General features: G+C 34.6%; 1 protein-coding gene across 1 annotated transcript; it reads right to left on the bottom strand.

The window, feature by feature from the left end:
- Window positions 1–11,121: 11,121 nt before the first annotated feature.
- Window positions 11,122–21,699, bottom strand: LOC142352098 (uncharacterized). The gene is made up of 5 exons (XM_075404469.1): window positions 21,161–21,699; window positions 18,192–18,908; window positions 17,387–17,572; window positions 13,806–14,608; window positions 11,122–11,245 (listed from the first exon to the last, which is right to left on the bottom strand). Exons 1-5 carry the CDS (start codon window positions 21,697–21,699, stop codon window positions 11,154–11,156), a joined length of 2,337 nt encoding a protein of 778 aa, XP_075260584.1. The 3' UTR covers window positions 11,122–11,153.
- Window positions 21,700–22,199: the final 500 nt, after the last annotated feature.

Genomic DNA, 22,199 nt, shown 5'->3' with positions numbered 1-22,199 from the left:
ACATTACAACCGTTTCTTCCTATTTACTGATTTAAAAATCAGTGAGCACCGACTAAGAGCCAAAGGATCATTTCGAGTCAAAGTCAGGATTTAATCTAGGGTCAGGAAGCTTCTTCGATCCTTTTGAATTGGAACCAGAAGTTGCCTGCCGTTTCCCAGGCTTTAAAATTCGCTTCTGTCGCTTCCAAGCTCTATAAGCCTCCGACAGTCCATCCAGTAACAGCCCCTCATACAGAGGAAGCTTCTCTCGGGCAATCTGCCGGGGATACCTGGCTCCGTCGCCGAAGCTTTCGAGAGGAATCACCCGAACCATGCCGTGAGGAAACTTCTCCTCTGGAGGAGAACTCCCGGAAGTAGTGCGTTTAGACATTTTGTTAATCCCCTCAAGCCTGAATGCCTAGCATTTGTAAAACATACGATACAATTCGAAACCGGCAAGCTTTGGACCAATGATTCTAAAGTATCGCAATTATGTATAACGAATTCAATTCAAAAATCGAGAGAAACTCATCAGCCACGATAACCGAATACAGACAATTCTCAAGCAGAGACGTGTGTATATTGGCGCAACACATAAGTATACTAAATGAACAACACAGCGGGATTTCGATCCCCCAACGCGCCGCAGCTGTCTCGAGCAAACAAACAATGCTGATCAATTCTCAGCCCTTCTTCTAGTTTTAGTTTAAAACAATCTCTTTTTTTCTTTCCTCTTTTAGCTACTTATTCTTTCTTTCTTCCCTATCCCTGACAAGACTTACCTTTATGCCCAACAATGTTTGATAACAACTGCAAACGCGGCTAGCAAGAAGTAGTCAACGACAAGTAATCGCAACCTCCACGGTGTTTATAATGGCTTCTTACTGCAGTTACAGTGTACAGTTTAAAACCAATGTCCCAAATTCAAACTCAAACTCAAAAACTCTTCCAGCTGCTAATGTAATAAACTTGTTTGTTGATGGTTGTACATGAATTTCCTTTGGTCGTGAATTTATTTAGAGCCCAACTTTGCGAATTTTATTGTAGGTTAGGGTCATTTGGCAGATCACAAAGTGATGCCGGAGAATCACAAAAGTGATGCCTAACCGAATAAAATTTGAAAAAAAACTTAAACGAACAATGATTTATGAAAACATATTCAATTTTATTCAATAAAAACAGTCCAGAAGAAATTCAATTGAAACTTATTATATTCCACAATCAAATTTGTCCGATGTCATTTATAGGTAGTATCGCGCTTCAGCTCCACACTTTCGCAAACACAATCGATGACCGTCGTTTTAACTGCTCCCAAAGTAATGTCGTGGGGGTGGCTTCGGTAGCTTAAGCTTAAACCTACGCAGAACCATTGTTAATTTTGCTTGGCATCCAAAGTGTCTCATCAGGTGCAACAAGTATCGTTTTTGTTGTTGTTGCAGCAGAAGAAGGGACCTGTCTTTAAGAATATTTGAAGAATTTTTTTCGAAATTTGTTTTTGCCTCTCATTATGACATATTGTTGAAATCTTTGTTTATGACACAGCTAATAACTTCCTTAGTATAACAGTTTCATCAAGGATTCTTTATATAGTTAGTCCTTACTGAGTATATATGCTTCGATATCGAAGTTTTTGAGCGTGAGCTCTCTCTCTATCTCTCACTTGAGTATCTTTAATTCTATAAACTTTATATGAAAACAATTAAATGTTGATGAGCGCTGATGTAAAAACAAGCTGTGAAACTCGATATACAAAGATACTGCAAAATACAGAGAACGGCTTTCTTATGATCCTGATTTGCTTACAATTTGAAACGAATCATGAAGTTGGGAACCATTATGGGCCTGGACTGAATCATCAGGTTACCACTCGTTGAACATTTCCAATAAATTAAAGAATTGTTTTTGTTAGCGGATTTTTTTTGGAGTTCTAGGAAAACGACAGTTCATGATATAATTGGTTTTCGACAGTTCATTTTGCGTCATTTTTTCCCTTTTAACAAGGAAATATCAGAGCATCGAATTTCAATTTCCTTTAGGTTAAAATCTAGTATATCTGGTTTTGAAGCTAAAACTTTTTGTCACCGGATAGCCCAACACAATTTTCATAAATGGTCACTGAGAATTTGTTTCAGTATCAATCTGTGAGAGCCCTCGCTTGTCAGACAAACTTATTAGAATTTTTTCTTTGTTTTTGAAATTGTTTTTCGCTAAGGCTCAAATTTGAAGCTAAATGAACTTGACAAGGGGCAGCACAAGAAACAATGAATGTATCACAAATTTCATTAATGATTTCCAACGTTCTCCTTACAAGTTCAATATACAGGCTTTTTTGCGATCCCGATATGCTAACAGTTTGAAAAGAATCATGAAGTTGGGATTCATTAAGGGCCTGGACTGAATCATCAGGTTACCACTCGTTGAACATTTCCAATAAATTAAAGAATTGTTTTTGTTAGCGGATTTTTTATGGAGTTCTAAGAAATTGACAGTTCATGATATAATTGGTTTTCGACAGTTCATTGGCATCATTATTTCGCATTTAACATGGAAATATCAGAGCATCGAATTTCAATTTCTTTTACGTTAAAATCTAGTTTATCTGGTTTTTGAAGCTAAATCTTTTTGTCACCGGATAGCCTAACACAAAAAATAAAAATGGTCACTGAGAATTTGTTTCAGTATCAATCTATGAGAGCCCTCGCTTTTCAGACAAATTTAGTAGAACCTTTTCTTTGTTTTTGAAATTGCTTTTCGCTAAGACTCAAAATTGAAGCTATACGAGCTTGACAAGGGGCAGCACAAGAAACAATGAATGCATCACAAATTTCATTAATTATTTCCAACGTTCTCCTGACAAGTTCAATATACAGGCTTTTTGCGATCCCGATATGCTATCAGTTTGAAAACAATTATGAAGTTGGGATTCATTAAGGGCCTGGACTGAATCATCAGGTTACCACTCGTTGAACATTTCCAATAAATTAAAGGATTGTTTTTGTCAGCAGATTTTTTATGGAGTTCTAAGAAATTGACAGTTCATGATATAATTGGTTTTCGACAGTTCATTGGCATCATTATTTCGCATTTAACATGGAAATATCAGAGCATCGAATTTCAATTTCTTTTACGTTAAAATCTAGTTTATCTGGTTTTTGAAGCTAAATCTTTTTGTCATCGGATAGCCCAACACAAAAAATAAAAATGGTCACTGAGAATTTGTTTCAGTATCAATCTATGAGAGCCCTCGCTTTTCAGACAAATTTAGCAGAACCTTTTCTTTGTTTTTGAAATTGTTTTTCGCTAAGACTCAAAATTGAAGCTATACGAGCTAGACAAGGGGCAGCACAAGAAACAATGAATGCATCACAAATTTCATTAATTATTTCCAACGTTCTCCTGACAAGTTCAATATACAGGCTTTTTGCGATCCCGATATGCTATCAGTTTGAAAACAATTATGAAGTTGGGATTCATTAAGGGCCTGGACTGAATCATCAGGTTACCACTCGTTGAACATTTCCAATAAATTAAAGAATTGTTTTTGTTAGCGGATTTTTTATGGAGTTCTAAGAAATTAACAGTTCACGATATAATTTGTTTTCGACAGTTCATTGGCATCTTTATTTCGCATTTAACATGGAAATATCAGAGCATCGAATTTCAATTTCCTTTACGTTAAAATCTAGTTTATCTGGTTTTTGAAGCTAAAACTTTTTGTCACCGGATAGCCCAACACAAAAACTATAAATGGTCACTGAGAATTTGTTTCAGTATCAATCTATGAGAGCCCTCGCTTTTCAGACAAATTTAGTGGAACCTTTTCTTTGTTTTTTGAAATTGTTTTTCGCTAAGGCTCAAATTTGAAGCTAAATGAACTTGACAAGGGGCAGCACAAGAAACAATGAATGTATCACAAATTTCATTAATGATTTCCAACGTTCACCTTACAAGTGCAATATACAGACTTTTTTGCGATCCCGATATGCTAACAGTTTGAAAAGAATCATGAAGTTGGGATTCATTAACGGCCTGGACTGAATCATCAGGTTACCACTCGTTGAACATTTCCAATAAATTAAAGAATTGTTTTTGTTAGCGGATTTTTTATGGAGTTCTAAGAAATTGACAGTTCATGATATAATTGGTTTTCGACAGTTCATTGGCATCCTTATTTCGCATTAAACATGGAAATATCAGAGCATCGAATTTCAATTTCTTTTACGTTAAAATCTAGTTTATCTGGTTTTTGAAGCTAAAACTTTTTGTCACCGGATAGCCCAACACAAAAACTATAAATGGTCACTGAGAATTTGTTTCAGTATCAATCTATGAGAGCCCTCGCTTTTCAGACAAATTTAGTGGAACCTTTTCTTTGTTTTTAAAATTGTTTTTCGCTAAGGCTCAAAATTGAAGCTATATGAGCTTGACAAGGGGCAGCACAAGAAACATTGAAGGCATCACAAATTTCATTAATTATTTCCAACGTTCTCCTGACAAGTTCAATATACAGGCTTTTTGCGATCCCGATATGCTAACAGTTTGAAAACAATTATGAATTTGGGATTCATTAAGGGCCTGGACTGAATCATCAGGTTACCACTCGTTGAACATTTCCAATAAATTAGAGAATTGTTTTTGTTAGCGGATTTTTTATGGAGTTCTAAGAAATTGACAGTTCATGATATAATTGGTTTTCGACAGTTCATTGGCATCATTATTTCGCATTTAACATGGAAATATCAGAGCATCGAATTTCAATTTCTTTTACGTTAAAATCTAGTTTATCTGGTTTTTGAAGCTAAAACTTTTTGTCACCGGATAGCCCTACACAAAAACTATAAATGGTCACTGAGAATTTGTTTCAGTATCAATCTATGAGAGCCCTCGCTTTTCAGACAAATTTAGTGGAACCTTTTCTTTGTTTTTAAAATTGTTTTTCGCTAAGGCTCAAAATTGAAGCTATATGAGCTTGACAAGGGGCAGCACAAGAAACATTGAAGGCATCACAAATTTCTATAATGATTTCCAACGTTCTCCTTACAAGTTTAATGATTGAAGGCCTCACCACCTTAACAAGAGCCTTAATTTCTCTCTAACACTCCCAAAAATTACCTTTATTGTTACCTTAACGATAGCGGTAAATTTTATCTCTGACTTTTTTGACGCCTCTCTTGGAAGATCATGTAATTTTTTTTACAAGATATGCGACATTTCCAAAAATTTGGACTGATCGTTCAAGATAAGCGTCTGAGTTTGACTATTTCATTTAAGCAACTGTATGAAGTGTATCGGAGCCATGTCAGAGTTTTTGTGCGTGAGCCCTCTCTCTCTATATATATATCTCGGTTGAGTATCTTCATATTTTTAAATTTTATATAAAAACAATTAAACGTTGATGAGCGCTGATGTAAAAACAAGCCGTAAAACTCGATATACAAAGATACTGCAATATACAGAGAGCGGCTTTCTTACGATCCTGATACGCTTACAGTTTGAAACCAATCCTGAAGTTGGGAATCATTACGGGCCTGGACTGAATCACCAGGTTAACACTCGTTGAGCATTTCAAATAAATTAAAGAATTGTTTTTGTTAGCGGATTTTTTATGGAGTTCTAATAAATCGACAGTTCATGATTTATTTGGTTTTCGACAGTTCATTATCATCGTTTTTTCGCATTTAACATGGAAATATTAGAGCATCGAATTTCAATTTCTTTTACGTTAAAATCTAGTATATCTGGTTTTGAAGCTAAAACTTTTTGTCACCGGATACCCAAACACAATAATGATAAATGGTCAATGAGAATTTGTTTCAGTATCAATCTATGAGAGCTCTCGCTTGTCAGACAAATTCATTGGGATCTTTTCTTTGTTTTTGAAATTGTTTTTCGGTAAGGCTCAAATTTGAAGCTATGACCTTGACAAGGGGCATCACAAGAAACAATGAACGCATCACAAATTTCTATAATGATATCCAACGTTCTCCTTGCAAGTTTATTGGTTGAAGGCCTCAACAACTTAACGGAAGCCTGAATTCACTCTAACATGCCTGAAAATTACCTTTATTGTTACCTTAAAGATAGTGTGAATTTTATCTCTCACTTTTTCGACGCCTCTCTTTCAAGATTATGTATTGTTTCTGCAAAATATGCGACATATCCAAAAAATTTTCAAGATCGTTCAAGATCAGCGTCTGAGTTTGTCTATTTCATTTAAGCAACTGTATGAAGTGTATCGGAGCCATGTCAGAGTTTTTGTGCGTGAGCCCTCTCTCTCTCTCTCTCTCTCTCTCTCTCTCTCTCTCTATCTCTCGGTTGAGTATCTTTATATTTTTAAACTTTATATAAAAACAATTAAATGTTGATGAGCGCTGATGTAAAAATAGGCTGTGAAACTCGATATACAAAGATACTGCAATATACATAGAACGGCTGTCCTACGATCCTGATATGTTCACAATTTGAAAAGAATCAAGAAATTGTGAATCATTATGGGCCTGGAGTGAATAATCAGGTTACCACTCTTTGAACTTTTCCAAGAATTAAGGAACTGTTTTTGTTAGCGGAATTTTTATGGAGTCCTGTGAAATAGACAGTTTATGATATAATTGGCTTTCGACAGTTCATTGGCGTCATTTTTTCGCATTTTATATGGAAATGTCAGGGCACCGAATTCCAATTTTCTTTACGTTAAAATCTATTATGTCTGGTTTTTGAGCTAATTTGTTTATCACCGGCAAAGCGCAACACAATATTTATTAAAAGTCACTGAGATTTTGTTACAGTATCAATCCTTGAGATCCTTCACTTGTCAGACCAAACTATCGGAATCTTTTTTTTGTTTTTGAAATTGTTTTTCGCTAATTCTCAAGTTTGAAGCTATATGAACTTGACAAGCGGCCGCACAGGAAACAATGAATGCATGACAAAATTCTATAATGATTACCAACGTTCTCCTTATAAGTTTAATGATTGAAGGCCTCACCGTCTTAAAAAAAGCCTTGAATTCACTCTAACATGCCTGAAAATTACCCTATTGATACCTTAGTCAGAGATGAAATTCACGATAGCGGTGAATTTTATCTCTGACTTTTTCGGCGCCTCTCGTGCGAGATCATGTTATGTTTTTACAAAATATGCGACATTTCCAAAAATTTTGTAAGATCGTTCAAGATAGGCGTTTGAGTTTGTCTATTTCATTTAGGCGACTGTAAGAGGTGTATCGGAGGCATGTCAGAGTTTTTGTGCGTGAGCTCGCTCTCTCTCTCTCTCTCTCTCTCTCTCTCTCTCTCTCTCTCTCTGTCTCTCGCTTGAGTATCTTTAATTCTTTAAACTTTATATGAAAACAATTAAATGTTGATGAGCGCGGATGCTAAAACAATCTGTGAAACTCGATATACAAAGATACTGCAGTAAAAAGAGACCGGTTCTCTTACGATCCTGATATCTTTACAATTTGAAAAGAATCAAGAAGTTGTGAATCATTAAGGGCATGGGGTGAATCATCAGGTTACCACTTGTTGAACATTTCCAAGAAATTAAAGAATTGTTTTTGTTAGCGGAATTTTTATGGAGTCCTGTGAAATTGACAATTCATGATATCATTGGTTTTCGACAGTTGATTGGCGTCATTTTTTCGCATTTAACTTGGAAATTTCGAGGCACCAAATTTCAATTTTCTTTACGTTAAAATCTAGTATAACTGCTTTTGAAGCTAATTTTTTGTCACCAGCATAGCCCAACACCATATTTATAAGTTGTCACTGAGATTTAGTTACTGTATCAATCTATGAGAGCCCTCACTTGTCAGACTAATTTATTGGAATCTTTTCTTTGTTTTTGAAATTGTTTTCCGCTAAGGCTCAAGTTTGAAGCTATATGAACTTGACAAGGGGCAGCACAAGAAATAATGAATGCATAAAAAATTTCTATTAAGATTTCCAACGTTCTCTTTATAATTTTAATGATTGACGGCCTCACCACCTTAACAAAAGCCTTAAGTTCACTCTAACATGCCTGAACATTACCGATAGCAGTAAATTTTATCTCTGACTTTTTCGACGCCTCTCTTGCAAGATCATGTAATGTTTTTGCAAAATATGCGACATTTCCCAGAGTTTTGCAAGAGTTTTCAAGATAAGCGTCTATTTCATTTTTACGACTGCAAGAGGTGCATTAGAGGCATATCCGTTTTTGTTAAGCAAGCGTCAAATTTTTTCTTCCTATATATGGTCAATTATTTACTGACAAACGTTACAAAAAGTTAATTTAATTTTATAGTAATTTATCCTAACAAAGTTAAGGGAAAATTTTAAAGAAAACTTAAGGAAAAAGACACCTGAACTAAAACTTAACAACTGTGTACCTGAACTTTGTTAAGGTTAAATTACCATAATTTGATTTGGTTTTCAGGGAATAGACTGTTGAAAAAATTTCAAGCCCTGATGACTCGAAAGACATTACTGCAAATTAGGATCGAATGGATTACGGCCCCTGAAGAATATCCTCAGCGTAAATCCTGAAAGCTGTGTGAAACCACCCAACTTTTGTAAGAAAACACAATAATTTGAAACTTCACTTAACTGCCATCTGTTTTATTGTGCTGGCCAAACAACAAGAAGCAATTTGATGTTCCCCAAATTGATATAAGGAAAGGTTCATGAAATGGACTAACTAATCAACACCTCAAGGTAAGCGATCAAAGAATGTGCCCACTCAAGAAGGGACAAAAATTTCACATCAGAATATGTGTGCTCAGAAGCAACGTTATTTTAACTAATCTGTACGATTCTATTTCAGACAGCCAACTGCGCCCTCTAATGTTTGGTGTTCAGAAAACTCACCTCCAAAACATTCAGGTGAGCAATTTCAGGTCGAGAACTGATTTTGATTTGCCCCAATATACATTGACGGCAAAATCTCAGAGGAAAAGCCATGGAAATCCCGAGACTTTCGTCCTATAAGACCACACCTTTGTGAAATTGTTGGTCAAATCAACTCCCGGAATTTTGTTTCTTAGTCAGGGGCTACCAATTAACGGAATCCAGACTTCACTACCCGGGTCGAGGTTTGGTAAAAAATAATGTAAGATTAGCGTTGAATAGCGCTGAAAAAAAATTTCGCCGCTAAACGCCTGCATCTTTTAGCGTTGGGTGCGGGCGGTGAATTTTTGTAGGATTTGCGCTTTTTAGCGGCAAATTTTATTCACCGCATCCTGATAGCGCTAAAAAATTCTTTTTTACCGCTTAAGCGATTTTGAGCGGTGGATTTTTTTTGCATTGAGCGCAAATCTTAAACTTCTTCAAATTCACTGCAAATCTTACATCTTTTAGCAATTTTTAGCGGTGACACCTCAACCTGGGATTACTGGAGCACAATTCCAGAAGAGAATGTTACCAAACACAACAAGATGTCAGAATTTTAACAGTCAGGTGGGGAGCTGAGTTTTGGTGAGGTTGTCGGATTTACAAAATTTCGATTATAAGGCGGAGCATCAACAGCAGGAGTGCTACATGAACAATTATTTAGCACAATTTTCTATCAAAGTTGAAAATTGAATTGTTATTTTTCAACAATTATTTGTGCATATGCTTCGGTAAACTCTGAAGATAAATATGATATAGTTTTGCTAGGCAGAGCGACAACACAAAAACAAACTTCTGAACTATAGCAATTCAAGCAAAACAGAATAATCTAAACCTTTATACCTAAAAAAATCAGGCGCTCTTTTGCCGTTGATATTTATCTAAAGTCAAAAAAAATTTAAAAAACCAAATGAAGAGTTCAGCAAATATAAGTTTTTAAATCATTTTTAGGAACAACATTTGAATAAAGACGCACACTTTACCGTGTTATGGAAAGTGTGCACAGAGTCTTGTGTTGATTAATTGAAGAAAATGAATTACAGCACACATTTTTATTTTTTTAAGTGGCAGTTTCAACCCAGTTTGATTTTTTGATGCAATTAATTTGATTTCGGACTGCATGTCCTTTCATTAATTCGAAATCGAGCTCTATAATTGCGTTCGAATTACAAATTGAGGATTTTTTTCACTTCTAATTCCAAAGACTTTTAGGATTTATTATCACTCGTAGACTATTACACTAGTTAAGTCATTATGAAATTTTTTTTGCAATTCTTGGCATCGTCTTTCTAGTTACAATGTTGTTTCTCATTCCGATCACTATGCTCTAAATTGGCTTGTTGTTTGCACTCAATTCTAGGGAACCTAACTAAAATATGTATCAAGTTAATGAACATTTCAATTGTGATGACATGTACTTTCAACTGGATATTAAAATATTGTCAATAAACTTAAAAACTTTTTTTCCAAGCTATATCAACAAAAAATTCTCCTAGCTGGAAAATAACCTCAAATCCGAGAACTCTTAACATCACATCAAAGACTTTGCGCCTTTCAGATCTGACAAAAAGGGGAATTTTGCAAATAAGACCCTTAATGAATTGTCCAACAAATTAGTTGATATATACGCTTTAGTATTATGACAATTTTAGTTTTTTCATGATGACCCAATCGAGAGCAAAACAAATAATTTTGTTGTATATTGATTGCCACTAGCTAAAAAATGTTCCAAATGTGCAAAAACAGATTTGCAACAAACAACTACAGCTAATCAGAAAAATCCAATTCAAGTCCAAATTCGGCATAGTTATTAACAAAACTGTAGCAGACTCTCTCTTTGTTATCCTTTTTTCCCCACCAGTAGTTAACATTTAATTATCATGCGACTTATTATTTAAAATATTTTCCAGTATTCTACGGCAGGATCTAATTCTTTGAAAATAGTTCTTTTATAGTATGAACAATACCAAGAGAATTTTCGGCAAAATTTAAGTCTGAGATCTTTTTATAAAAGTGTCAATTGTTTCTGAATTCTTAAAATCTGAATTGAAATAATGTTATACATCCAAAGTCTTGAACAATCAACAATTGATTAGTATCAATAAACCCAATAGTAAAATGAATCAAAACTCATTGAACTCAAAATCATTACGCCTATCCTCCAAAATAGTATTAAAAAAGAGCTCCACTTGAACAAATGTAGCAAAATTGTTTGTTTTTTTTTTCAAAAATCTAAATATAGATATTGAAAGTATCATTCTTTGTTGACGAACTATGGCAACAGAACTTGGGCGCATTCTAATTTCATCGTTACGTGAGTTTATAGTGTTTTGCCTGATTACTGTAAAATAAACTGGAAGCCCTTGCGCTGAAGACATAAAATCTTTCGTAATTAAGATAACCTCAAATGCATTAGCTCTTAAGAACTTTATTAGCATGCTGTGAATTGCGGGCAGTTTATGAATTATTCAGTACTAAAACATGTCTGACAAGGGGGAACTGATCAAAATATCAAAATGTGGTCTAATGAAAAGCCGTTTCTTTACTTAACAATCAAAAGAAATTTTGAGAGATCAAAAGTTTTTAAAGACCAACATATGCAAATAGTTGATCAAAATAACTCATAGCTGATGTTTTTCTTTCTGATGTTTTCTTTTACTATGTGAAACAGTGTTCAATTCTTTTCACCGTGTTTGAAATCTGTTTCATGAATTTTTTCACAAAATTGGGTAACTTTCCTATCAGAAAAACCATTGAACATATAACAAAATAAAATTTAATCAGTAAATTTTGTACTTGAGTCTGAACGATCACTTAAGTTTTCGTTTTCCTTCATAAAAGCGGTGATCAAATAAAACATACTTATCACAAACTGCTTCTGGTTACATATCAAGGAGCTGATACACAACAAATACCTAAGTTTAGTAAGAATGTCTGACAGGAGTGAACACAATTGGCAAAAGGAGATCTGCTTTAAAGTAAACCTCAAAAAAGATGCATACTTTCTCTGACATTAAATTTGTAATGTCATCATAAACAAAAACTCAATTTTATTAACGAAAAATTAAACCCAACAGATTGTCGGAGAATAACCGCCATAGATTCTCAAAATGCCGACTGGGATTGAAGGAAAAGAAAAACAATGCAAATAATCTTAAGTTAAAAACTTCTTGAAAGTGCAAACTATTTTGATTGAATTTTCTGGATATGCTTACTCCTCTTTTTATTGAGAGGATGCAGTGACTATTGTAAAAACCAAAGCGCATTAGAGATGCCGACTAAGGCTTAAAACAACGAAGTTTTAGTAGTGGATATCTCAAGTTGAGCAATATAGGTTTTTCAATTTGTTTAAGATTTTTTTATGCTTCGGTTCATTTGACGTTCACGAAAGTAAAACGGAACACTACTGACCTCAAAAAGCCGCAATCATTTAAATTTATTCTAGAAAAAAGGTCATTGCAGTTTATTCTGTCATTGCAGTTTGTACTCCCAACAACGCCAACTTCACAAAAGCTTTCACGGGAGGTTTTAGAGAATAAATCCCAACTTTGTAGATAACCTCTCCAGACAAAGCAAAAATGATATATGGCACAACTTTTTTCACGAATATCATTGAAAAATTGGCAAAATAGCCAAAAAATACGCAACTGGTACCCAAAATCTATCAATAGAGAGAACTTATCTTTTCTCGTGATAACAAAAATGCAACAAAAGCTGGCAAAATCAAAAGCTTAAAAATAGTTCAAACAAAAGCGGTCGGAGCCAATTAATCTTTTACTTGAAAATCCAAACCGTTAGAGAGATCCAACTATGACTAATTGTAGAGCAAATAAGAACAAAAATTAGTGTGAATAACCGGCAGTGCACGAGAAAACAATTTACACAAAATTTTCAAATGAAACCGTGTCAAAACCGTTAAAGCCCGCAGCATGAAAATTGAATTACTCGATGAACACAAAAAAATTCGAAAACTTATTTCGAATTATAATTAGTGATATTTTGTGACAAAACAACAAAAACTACAAAAAGGGGGCAAAATCAGAGAAAAATAATTTTGGAAAGCAACTGCACCAAAGAAATGAAAACTGTTTTATATGAAGAAAGCAAATAAACTGATTAAAATTGGACTCAAAAAAACCATTTGAGGTTGTGTATTCCGACACAAAGAGGCAGATCAAAAAACCTGTAAAAGATGGAAAAGTCTAAAGAATCGCTAGTTCTGTTTCAAAGACATGTGAAGTCAATGTCGTTAAAACAGGTGAAGTCAATGTTGTGAAAAACTTCAACTCATAATGATGAACTAACTTAAACATACATCAATAGAGCCAATTGATACCAATCATTAACATGACTAGAAAGAGAAAAACAAAAAAGAACAGCAAAAGCAGACAGAATCCGAAAAAATCAATTTTTTCATGAAGATAAGTAGCCTCAAAGTTTTTGAAAACAATTAGTTGCATTATGAGTGCTCTGGTGCATGGTGCAATGGTGCATTTATAGAAACTATGTTTCGCCTTTCAAAAAGATTTGTAGAGAAAAATAAAGAAAAACAGCAAAAACAGAAGCCAAATTGACGCAATTGAAAAAAAAATGGTCTCGATAAGTGAAAATCTGAGGAAACAACATTTTTTCGCTTTATTTTGAAGAACACTTCAAAAACAGTCATGCCTTTTGACTGCTAGATTTTCGCATTTCGTACTACTCCATGACGAAAATCAGTAGTACAATGTTTGTTAGTCTTTTTTGTTGACAATTGAAGTTCAAAAAATTGTGGACAAATCTTGAAAAAACACACGACACTAATCTTATTCATTTTCTTTGGATTGTAAAAAATAGGTGCGCTATTTTAGCCAGATTAGAAGCTGGGGCGGCTATTAAGTAATCAAATTACAATCAGCCACTAAACGATTAACAAACTCACTGCCATCAAAAACCGGCTAAATACTTTCCTTATAGCCAAACCCATTCGAGCTTGTGCAAAAACTTGTTTCTTAGAAGGATTAAAAGTGCCATTAAGATCAGATGCAGAATAATCGCCTCCATTGTTTGTCCCAACAATATTGTTAGCTGTCAAATCGTCTGGTCCTGTACCTCCTGTAGCCATCACTGCAACCGAGTACTGTTTAGCTCCCTGAGCATTCTTTACACACACAGCATTTGAAAACTGGGCTGGATGTTTAACAACTAAACTGCATTGAACACCAGCATTGCACTCAGTTTTGAAATCGTAGCTCACTTCACTTGGGTACAGGTTAGTGAAAGAAGCGTACATTTTCAAATCAACGGACTTAGGAGTCACTTTGAGGTTATTCGTTGACCCTTCATTTATGTTGAAACTGAAGTAGCGCGTGTCACCAGGCATCATGCCAGCTATGTTAAAACTAATATTTTTGTCAGAAGTTGAACTTGTTGAACTGTTCGTTGGTTTTGCTGTTGGCACCACGTGCGAACCAACTTGACAAGTCTCGTACAGTAAAGACGGTAACTCAGCAGCAAATTGAGAGAAATTGTCATACCTTTTGGCGTTTTTTTCTATTCTTCTAGCTATTACAAGCAAAGTTTCCCAGTCTGCTTCCTTTTTTGATCCGATGGCAAAATTTGTAGTTGGAATACTCATATACGTAGTGATACCGGGGTCGCATGCATTAGATTCCCCATCTGTGGTTATAAAAAACACTTTTCTAATAGCTGGATCATTAAGGCGTTGGGGCACATCCTGAGTGAACAACTCATACATTCTTTTCATGGCGCAACCAATTCCAGTCCTGAAACAAAATATTTCTAGATCACAAAGGCAATCATTTCTAAGCTGAGATATGACATGCAGAAAACAAAATATAACTTCTGTCAGAAAAAAAAGACATTTTTACAGCTTGTGGTATAAAAGATATTAGCCAATAGGAATCAGGAAAAAATCCGCATTAAAAACTTTTATAAAAGCACAGCAGAATATACAATTCCCAAAAAAACTACGGAAGAACTCTGTTGAATTTGTTAAAGAACAGTATCATCAAAAAAAGCGAAAGTGGAATCGAACCAACCGCTTTTAGGTGTTCTGAAATTTGGCGACTAAATTGCTGTTAAACAGTATAGACGGTCAGTTCAGGCCTTCGGATCCTCACTAACCAGTGAAAAAAAAAGAGAAATGTGAGATATTCATTGGTCTTTCATATCAGGGGAGTGAGAAAAAAAACATAGTTGTTCAATTAGAGACATAATGAGATAGATACATTGTAGTAAAGTTTTGGTCTTCTTTTTGTCTTTCCACAATATGAAATAAAAAGTTTTATTTTTAAAATTAGGGGATTAAAAATCTTCTGCGTGCATTTAAACTTTTTAAAGAATCGCATCTTAAAAAAATTTTTGAGAAAATATATACAGAAACCAGCTAACCTCCATCTATGTAAGATTCGAGAGCAAAAGCTAAATCGTTAGTACAAAATAGATAAGACAAAATTAAACTTTTTTCCAGACAGAGATACCGAGGTTTATTGTTTTATTTTGTTGGTCAGAGAGCTGTAGTAACAACAAATAGTTTTTTTTGAAAACCCATTTTTCAATAAAACTACGTGAATCTCTTACTTTGTGTTTCCTTTATTTAGAAGGCCTTAATCCTATTTCTTTTGCTTACTTTCTAATCAAGGTGGGTCGCAAAAAACTCAATTAAATGTGTACGTAACTAATTGCATCATTAACGAGCTCATTGTAGCACCGCCTTTGCAATTTCGGAAGAGTGTTGAAAAAAATCACGCAGCTTGAAATTTTTAAGTATAATTAAGCAAACCTTTACTTTATGAAATTTTAAACCATAATAAAGTTGTAAAACCGCTCTTTCAAACATTCAATTCAATCATTTTCTATCATGACCGACGCACATAAACTCGATGTATAACAATTTTTCAACATTGGTGTCAACATAGCAACGAATGTTCTTAGATGGCAAAATCTTTTTGCTACTTTGACTCGTATCAGTCTTTTATACATGGGAACAACGACGGTCACCAGTTTGTAGAAAACAGTGCAAAGAATCGAGAATTATTAAATATAAACATGCCCTATTTGATTGGTTTATTATTATTAGACCTCAATTTCGCTGTTGGGTTCGATCACTAATTTTGAAAGTTAAGAAGCACATTATTTCATACTTTTTCAAGCGTCCCACTTTTTTCAAGGTCTCACGTTACACATTACAGTAGAATTTCGACTTAATCAGCTTTTAGCTCCCTTTTCACACTTGCCTCGAAGAGTTCAACCTTACAAATTGGTATAAAATGAGCAATTATCTGAGCAAATTTTTTGGAAAAAATTCTTGGAAACCTTCAATTATAAGTTAGAGTATAGTTCTGGGAAGCCTTCAATTATGTATGAAAAAAGATTCATTCGAACCCGTTATTGAATGCCTTGCACTGAACTAAAAAATTTTCATTTTGCCGAAAGTAGTTGTATCAAAATTGTAAGAAAACTCAAAAATTGCCTTGTGCTACTAAAAATACTCGCTGCTTTTCATTAGGTCGTGTTTATCATCATGATTTTGATCGCTACTTCTCTTGTAAATGGCTGAAACTACTACTCCAATTTGACATCTCATTTAAACGAATCCTGAATTTTATAGCAGGAACCTTAAAAGATAACAGCACCAGAAAGTTAAGCAAAAACCAGTCCTGTTTCGATTGGTAAAGGTTTTTCCGACAATTTTGCGAACTTCAAAGATTATACGCGTTTTGTAAAAATAAAAGGTCGTTTTTATTTTTCTTGGGATCAGGAAGTGTAAATCAAAATTGCATATATTTTGATATTTGTTTGAAAAGCCAATTGAATGTAATAGTAGTTTTTTTTTCAACATATGATATCGATTAGTTTAAAACGTATTTTGCGGCCTGGTGTCCTATGATTGATATAGTAATTTGAGATGAAAGATTGAGGAAAGTGTTCCAGTCAACATACTAAATCGTTACCATATACTCCTGATTAATATAAACAAGTGAAATGTAGCCAGAAGTCGCCGGAAGAAAAGCCTTCGATGACATCACTGTCCGACATTGGCATTAAAACAGTTCCAGGTACAGTTACTTTTTTCCAAACTTACTAGTGTATGCTACCCTGACTAGCAAAAATTTGTTGTCCGTTTTGAATATTCCACTTGATTTGACTCTGTCCAAAGCAGCTTTGGCAACCTCGCATATTTTGAAACGCCGAATAGTCTTTTGAATTTGTTTGCAATTTCAGCCTCTTCCTAGGAAGACAATAAAGTTCGTACTATTTGCAATAAACGCGAAGCAACTTAAAAAACTTATAAGTCAAGTTTTCATCCAATAGATCTTATTTCCCTAATTTTATTGATTTTTTCGGTTTTCACTGATTTCTGTTTTTTGTTACGAATGGATATTTGCTGAGTTTGTTCTTAGTTTTATTCAGTTCAAATGGTGATTGAACTAGTTCAAATCGTGAAACTAATTTTAAAAGGAGAGCGCTCAAAACAATAGCCTTTGAGATGCTGAAGAAAGCTATTAATAAGGTGTTCTGACGTAAAGAGTGGTACCCACCTTGGATCATATTGTGAGGGTGCTATCATGACATCCGTAAGTTTTTTGTAATCAGTTGTAAACCTGACTTCTCTCCAAATTTCTCCGCCAAAGCCAAAGACTGCACCATGACTTTTCTTAGCCTTCATCTTTTTTTCATATCTCTTGAGAATTTCATACACAAATTGCCTCTGCAGATCGAATTGTCTGAAAAAAAGAGACCTAGTTAGGAAAATGTATGTCTTTATTATTGCTATGAAATACGAATATTCAGCTGGTATATAAATTTGCTGAAAGCTTTTTACTTGTTTTTTTTAATTAAACGAGAGCACCATTTCACAAAGTTTAGCATTTTTTTCTGTTGGATCATAGCAGCAGCATGCAAGTAAAACTGCTCACAATCTGATAATTTTATTCTGTCGGAACCATACCTATGAAAACTCCAATATATTTTGTACGAAATAATAAACGAATCTTGATATCGGCAGACAGAGGAAAAGACCTTTTTGATCAAAATATTCAAAAAATTCTGTTGAGAATTTTCATAACTTAATGACTTAAATTGTGCACAACGGTAGAAAAGTTTGTACATTGAAACAATTGAACCAATAAATTTTTGTAACGGTAAATTCCAACAGATAAAGTTTTATGCTTGTGACTTCTGATTTTTTGCCTATTAGTTCGAACAGTTGAGATTATTGCTGAATTCTAATTAGTACTTCTTTTAAATTTTACCACCCATTTCATCCTCTCATTACACAGATATTGGTTTGCAGGAGTCATATTCCTATCAATAATTTTAGGAGAAAAGTTTAGTAAAGCTTACTTTTTAGAAATACTCGAAGATTCGTCGATTGCAATGCACACATCTGTGGGAGGCTCAATGCATACAAAACATTGAGTGTCAGCTTCTCCTTTGTTCTCATCTAATATTTTTACTGCTGTTGCCCAAAGTTTGTCAATTTCGTTTGATACCAACGAATATTTTTTCCACATTTCCAGTTGTTCCGTTTTCTGAGATCGCAGCGGGATGTTTTTACCCTCTTCTTCGATCAGTAGAGCTGCGCCTACTGCGCTATACAAGGGTTTCCTGTAGTCTTCAAAATTTGCCTTTTCAAATTCAATGCACAATATATTTCGTATTTTATCGACGTATTTCAGTTTTGCAGATATATCCTGAGCTTTTTTTAAAGAAGGTTTTGGAAGATGCCAGATACCCTTGGTTCCAGGTACAGTTACTTTTTTTCCAAACTTACTAGTATATGCCACCCTGACTAGCAAAAATTTGTTGTCCGTTTTGAATATTCCCCTTGATTTGACTCCGTCCAAAGCAGCTTTGGCAACCTCGCATCCAGCCGCGTCAGGAACAAGCGTCTGATCATTTACAGCCGCGCAAATTGTGAACATCAAAATGTAGAAATTGACGACAATGCAGTGGGACGTCAAAAGCCTTAGCCATCTGCTAACTGTTGCCACAGTTGACAATTTTATAAGATTATACCCCACTTTTATAGCATGGAGTCTCTCAGTTCTGTTCCGAAACCTGAAAAAATCCATACAAAATATCAAGTTAACAAAAATTTGTGTTGGTCATTTTGAGAAGAAAGCTACCGATATTGATAAAACTAAAAGAAAAAACGATCCTTTGCAGAATAATTTTGTAAAAAATGAAGCTTTCAGATATGATGCATCTGTGATGCTAGATTTTAAGGTGTCATGTTAAACTAAATGCCATTTGAGTTTTTTGAGCAACGTGATAGGACTCAAATGAAGCTAAAGTATATATCTGGGTAAAATATCTAACTGCAGGTTAATTCATGGCGACGAGTGCATTTTCAATGAAATTGTTTCAGTAACACAGCCTATGCTTTAAAGAGCACGCTCAGGGTTAAATTTCACATTTCAAAGGGGTTGAGTACAGAACGCACCAGACTTAAAATATTTCCAAGTTCATGTTTCGAGCATAAAAGTTTTCATTCTTCTAAATCTCTTTGAGGAGTAACAAAGTTGAAATTTTTTTTGCTCGAACCACAAATTGGTTCTGGGGTAAGGTCAGGATTTTTTCGCGAGTATTAATATTTAAATTAAACATACCATACACTGAATTGGCTCCTTAAAATTTTAGTTTGATATAGCAGACATATGCAGCGATGGCAGAAAAACGTAAAAGAATAAGTTTATATGGACACAATTGTATATTTTCCTGATGCTTTTTCTACTGTAAAAAATAAAAGGAGCAATCGCAATTGAAATATTTCAAAATTGAGGTGGGGAGAAAAAATACTCAACTCAATCTGTAATTGAACACTAAAAGAATTTTAATTCTACGAAAATATTTGATAAAGACCAGCAAAAGATCTGAGTGTTTTAAATCGACCAAAATAAATGACCCTTTTGTCAATTAATCGACCAAACTAAAGCTGAAATCGAACAATAAATTGAACAATTGAACAATACAATTAAATTGAACAATTCTTTTATTGTTCAGTTTCAATTGAAAAAAACAATTCTAATACCCGAGAAGTTCCTAAATGTGTGAGGGGTACACATTCAGTGCGGTGCTAGTAGAATATAAGAAGCAAAAATGATAACCAGTTGAAATGTGCTGCCTTATAAAACTGTTTATAAAACAACTGCCTTATAAAACAACTGTCATGAAAAAACCAACAAACAGTTCGCGGAAAAAATCGCATACAACAACGTTTTCGATTAGTTGTAGCAAAAGTGATTTCCCCTATTGCTCATTTTTTGAAGCAATTATCTGTACATGACTTCTGATAAGAAAGATGCTCAAAATTTTTTAACTGATTTGTTAACCGCCAAATGACAGTTGAAACAATGCAACCATCATCAAATAATGACGCATGCCTCCAAATCGATATTGATATTTTTGAAAATGGTTTCTGTTTCGACAGCGAGAAATTTTATGAGTAATTCAATATGAAGTATAATTTCCCCGATTCGCCGAGGCACAAGAACAGGCCAATATTTTTGGTCTTGCTGCAAAACTAATATATCTGTCGTACAGATTTACTATCTGTAGGAATGAGTGATTCGTGGTGCCAAATAGATTTCTCTACAGTGACCAATTTAGGGATGAATTGGCGGAGCGTTTTAATACTTTTATTTGTTGCTTTAGAATTAACTATTTGTGTTACAGAAATTAAGTCGAATCGGCGGAGCGAAATCGCGTTCAATTACTTGTAAAGTATTTCGCTCAGCGAAAGATACCAAACTTTTGATACGTCTGAATTTAGACTTTGGCGAATCTGATTCTAGTTAAGAGAGAGAGTCAACTATTTTGAATTACGAAATTGAGAAGAATGAAATTATACAACTTAACAAAACTGCTTAACAATTTGTTCATACGTTAACATTACTAAATGCGGCAACTTACAATCATCAGACAACGTAATCAGACAAAAGGTCATACACAGGATGTAAACAAATTTACAAGCATGAAATCATAAGGTTCGATCTTCAAAATTAAATTAAATGAATGAACAGATTAAATGTAGATAAATGAACTAAATTAAGTTAAACAGAAAATGAACCAGATTAGCAGCACCAAATAATAAACTTAAACTAAAAATGTACTATTGTACCACATTTCCCCCTTGGCGAAAATAAATAACATGTTATTTATCAGAAAATTAATAGTCATATGTACTTGTTAAAATATTTAATACTGTATTGTTTGAATCAGAGTTTTGAATGCAACAGTTTTTCTTAAATATACATTAATCACTTTCACTTTCATAATATCTCTCCGCTTCGCCAACTGTCATAGAAAACTCTGGTTCTTCATAATTGGGAGAGACGTAGAATTGAGTTGGATATGAGGTTGTTGGAGAGCATGGGCCGACTGTAAAGTTAGACTCCTCTTGATTGGACTGTGCTGCAGCAGTTTGTATGGCCGAGATGATTGATTTATTTTCAATTTGTTGTTTCTTAATGTTTTGTAGTCGTCTTTGTTTTCCAATTGCTGCAGTTTTTGGGGTTGTGGGAGGCCACGTTTGAATTGAAGTCACAGATTCATCCGATTCTGTGATCGATATTGCGGAGCGTTTTCTTTTTGAGGGAAGTAACGCAACTGATGCTTTTGAAGCTGCTTTTCTCTTTGGTCTGCTTGGTGGCTCCGCGATAACAATACTTGAAATTGGTAAACCCATTGGCACCGCGAGATCGTTACTCGAATTTGTAGGCTGATTTGGTGGCGCCGTTGACTGTTGTTTCTTAGGCTTTGTTGGCATTCTTACTCGGAGGGCGCGTGAAACATTGGAGTGAATTGATGACACTGTACTGACGTCATCTGCCACTTTTCTATGTTTCATTCTTTTTCCACCTTCTAACTATTTTCTGGATTCCTTTGCATGGTGGTTTATGAGTTCCTCAGTTGTTTTGCCCGTGGGAAGTTTTGGTCGACAGTTAGCATATACTTGCAGTTCTGTGTCTCGTTCCGCCTTCGTACCAAACTTTGCTAGATCAGAGTTCCTGATTGTTACCTCACTCTTGCCCGGTTCTTTAATTACTGAAGTATGTTCATTTGTTTTAATTACTGACGATCCTTGTGCTAGGACGTCATATAAGCCGTCGAGACTTTTCTTTGATCTTTTTGTTCGTGGTCTCTTTTTAGCCAATTTTACCTCCAGTGATGTTTCTGTTCTGGGTATTGATTGGCCAACGTCTGGATGAGAAATTAATCTCGATTCCTTGTTGGGGTCCTCCTTTTGTCTTTTCATCGCCTCTTTGCCCAGTTTGTCCTTGTTCACTTCTATTTCAATATCACTTCGCTCATCATTGTCCCAGTTTTCATCTGTGATAAGCTGGTCCC

Source organism: Convolutriloba macropyga, chromosome 13 (assembly GCF_964194025.1).
Source record: "Convolutriloba macropyga chromosome 13, txConMacr16.3, whole genome shotgun sequence".
In the NCBI taxonomy this organism is placed as follows: domain Eukaryota; kingdom Metazoa; phylum Xenacoelomorpha; order Acoela; family Convolutidae; genus Convolutriloba; species Convolutriloba macropyga.
The sequence above is the reverse complement of the archived record's forward strand: the minus strand, read 5'-3'. Positions and strand labels throughout refer to the sequence as shown.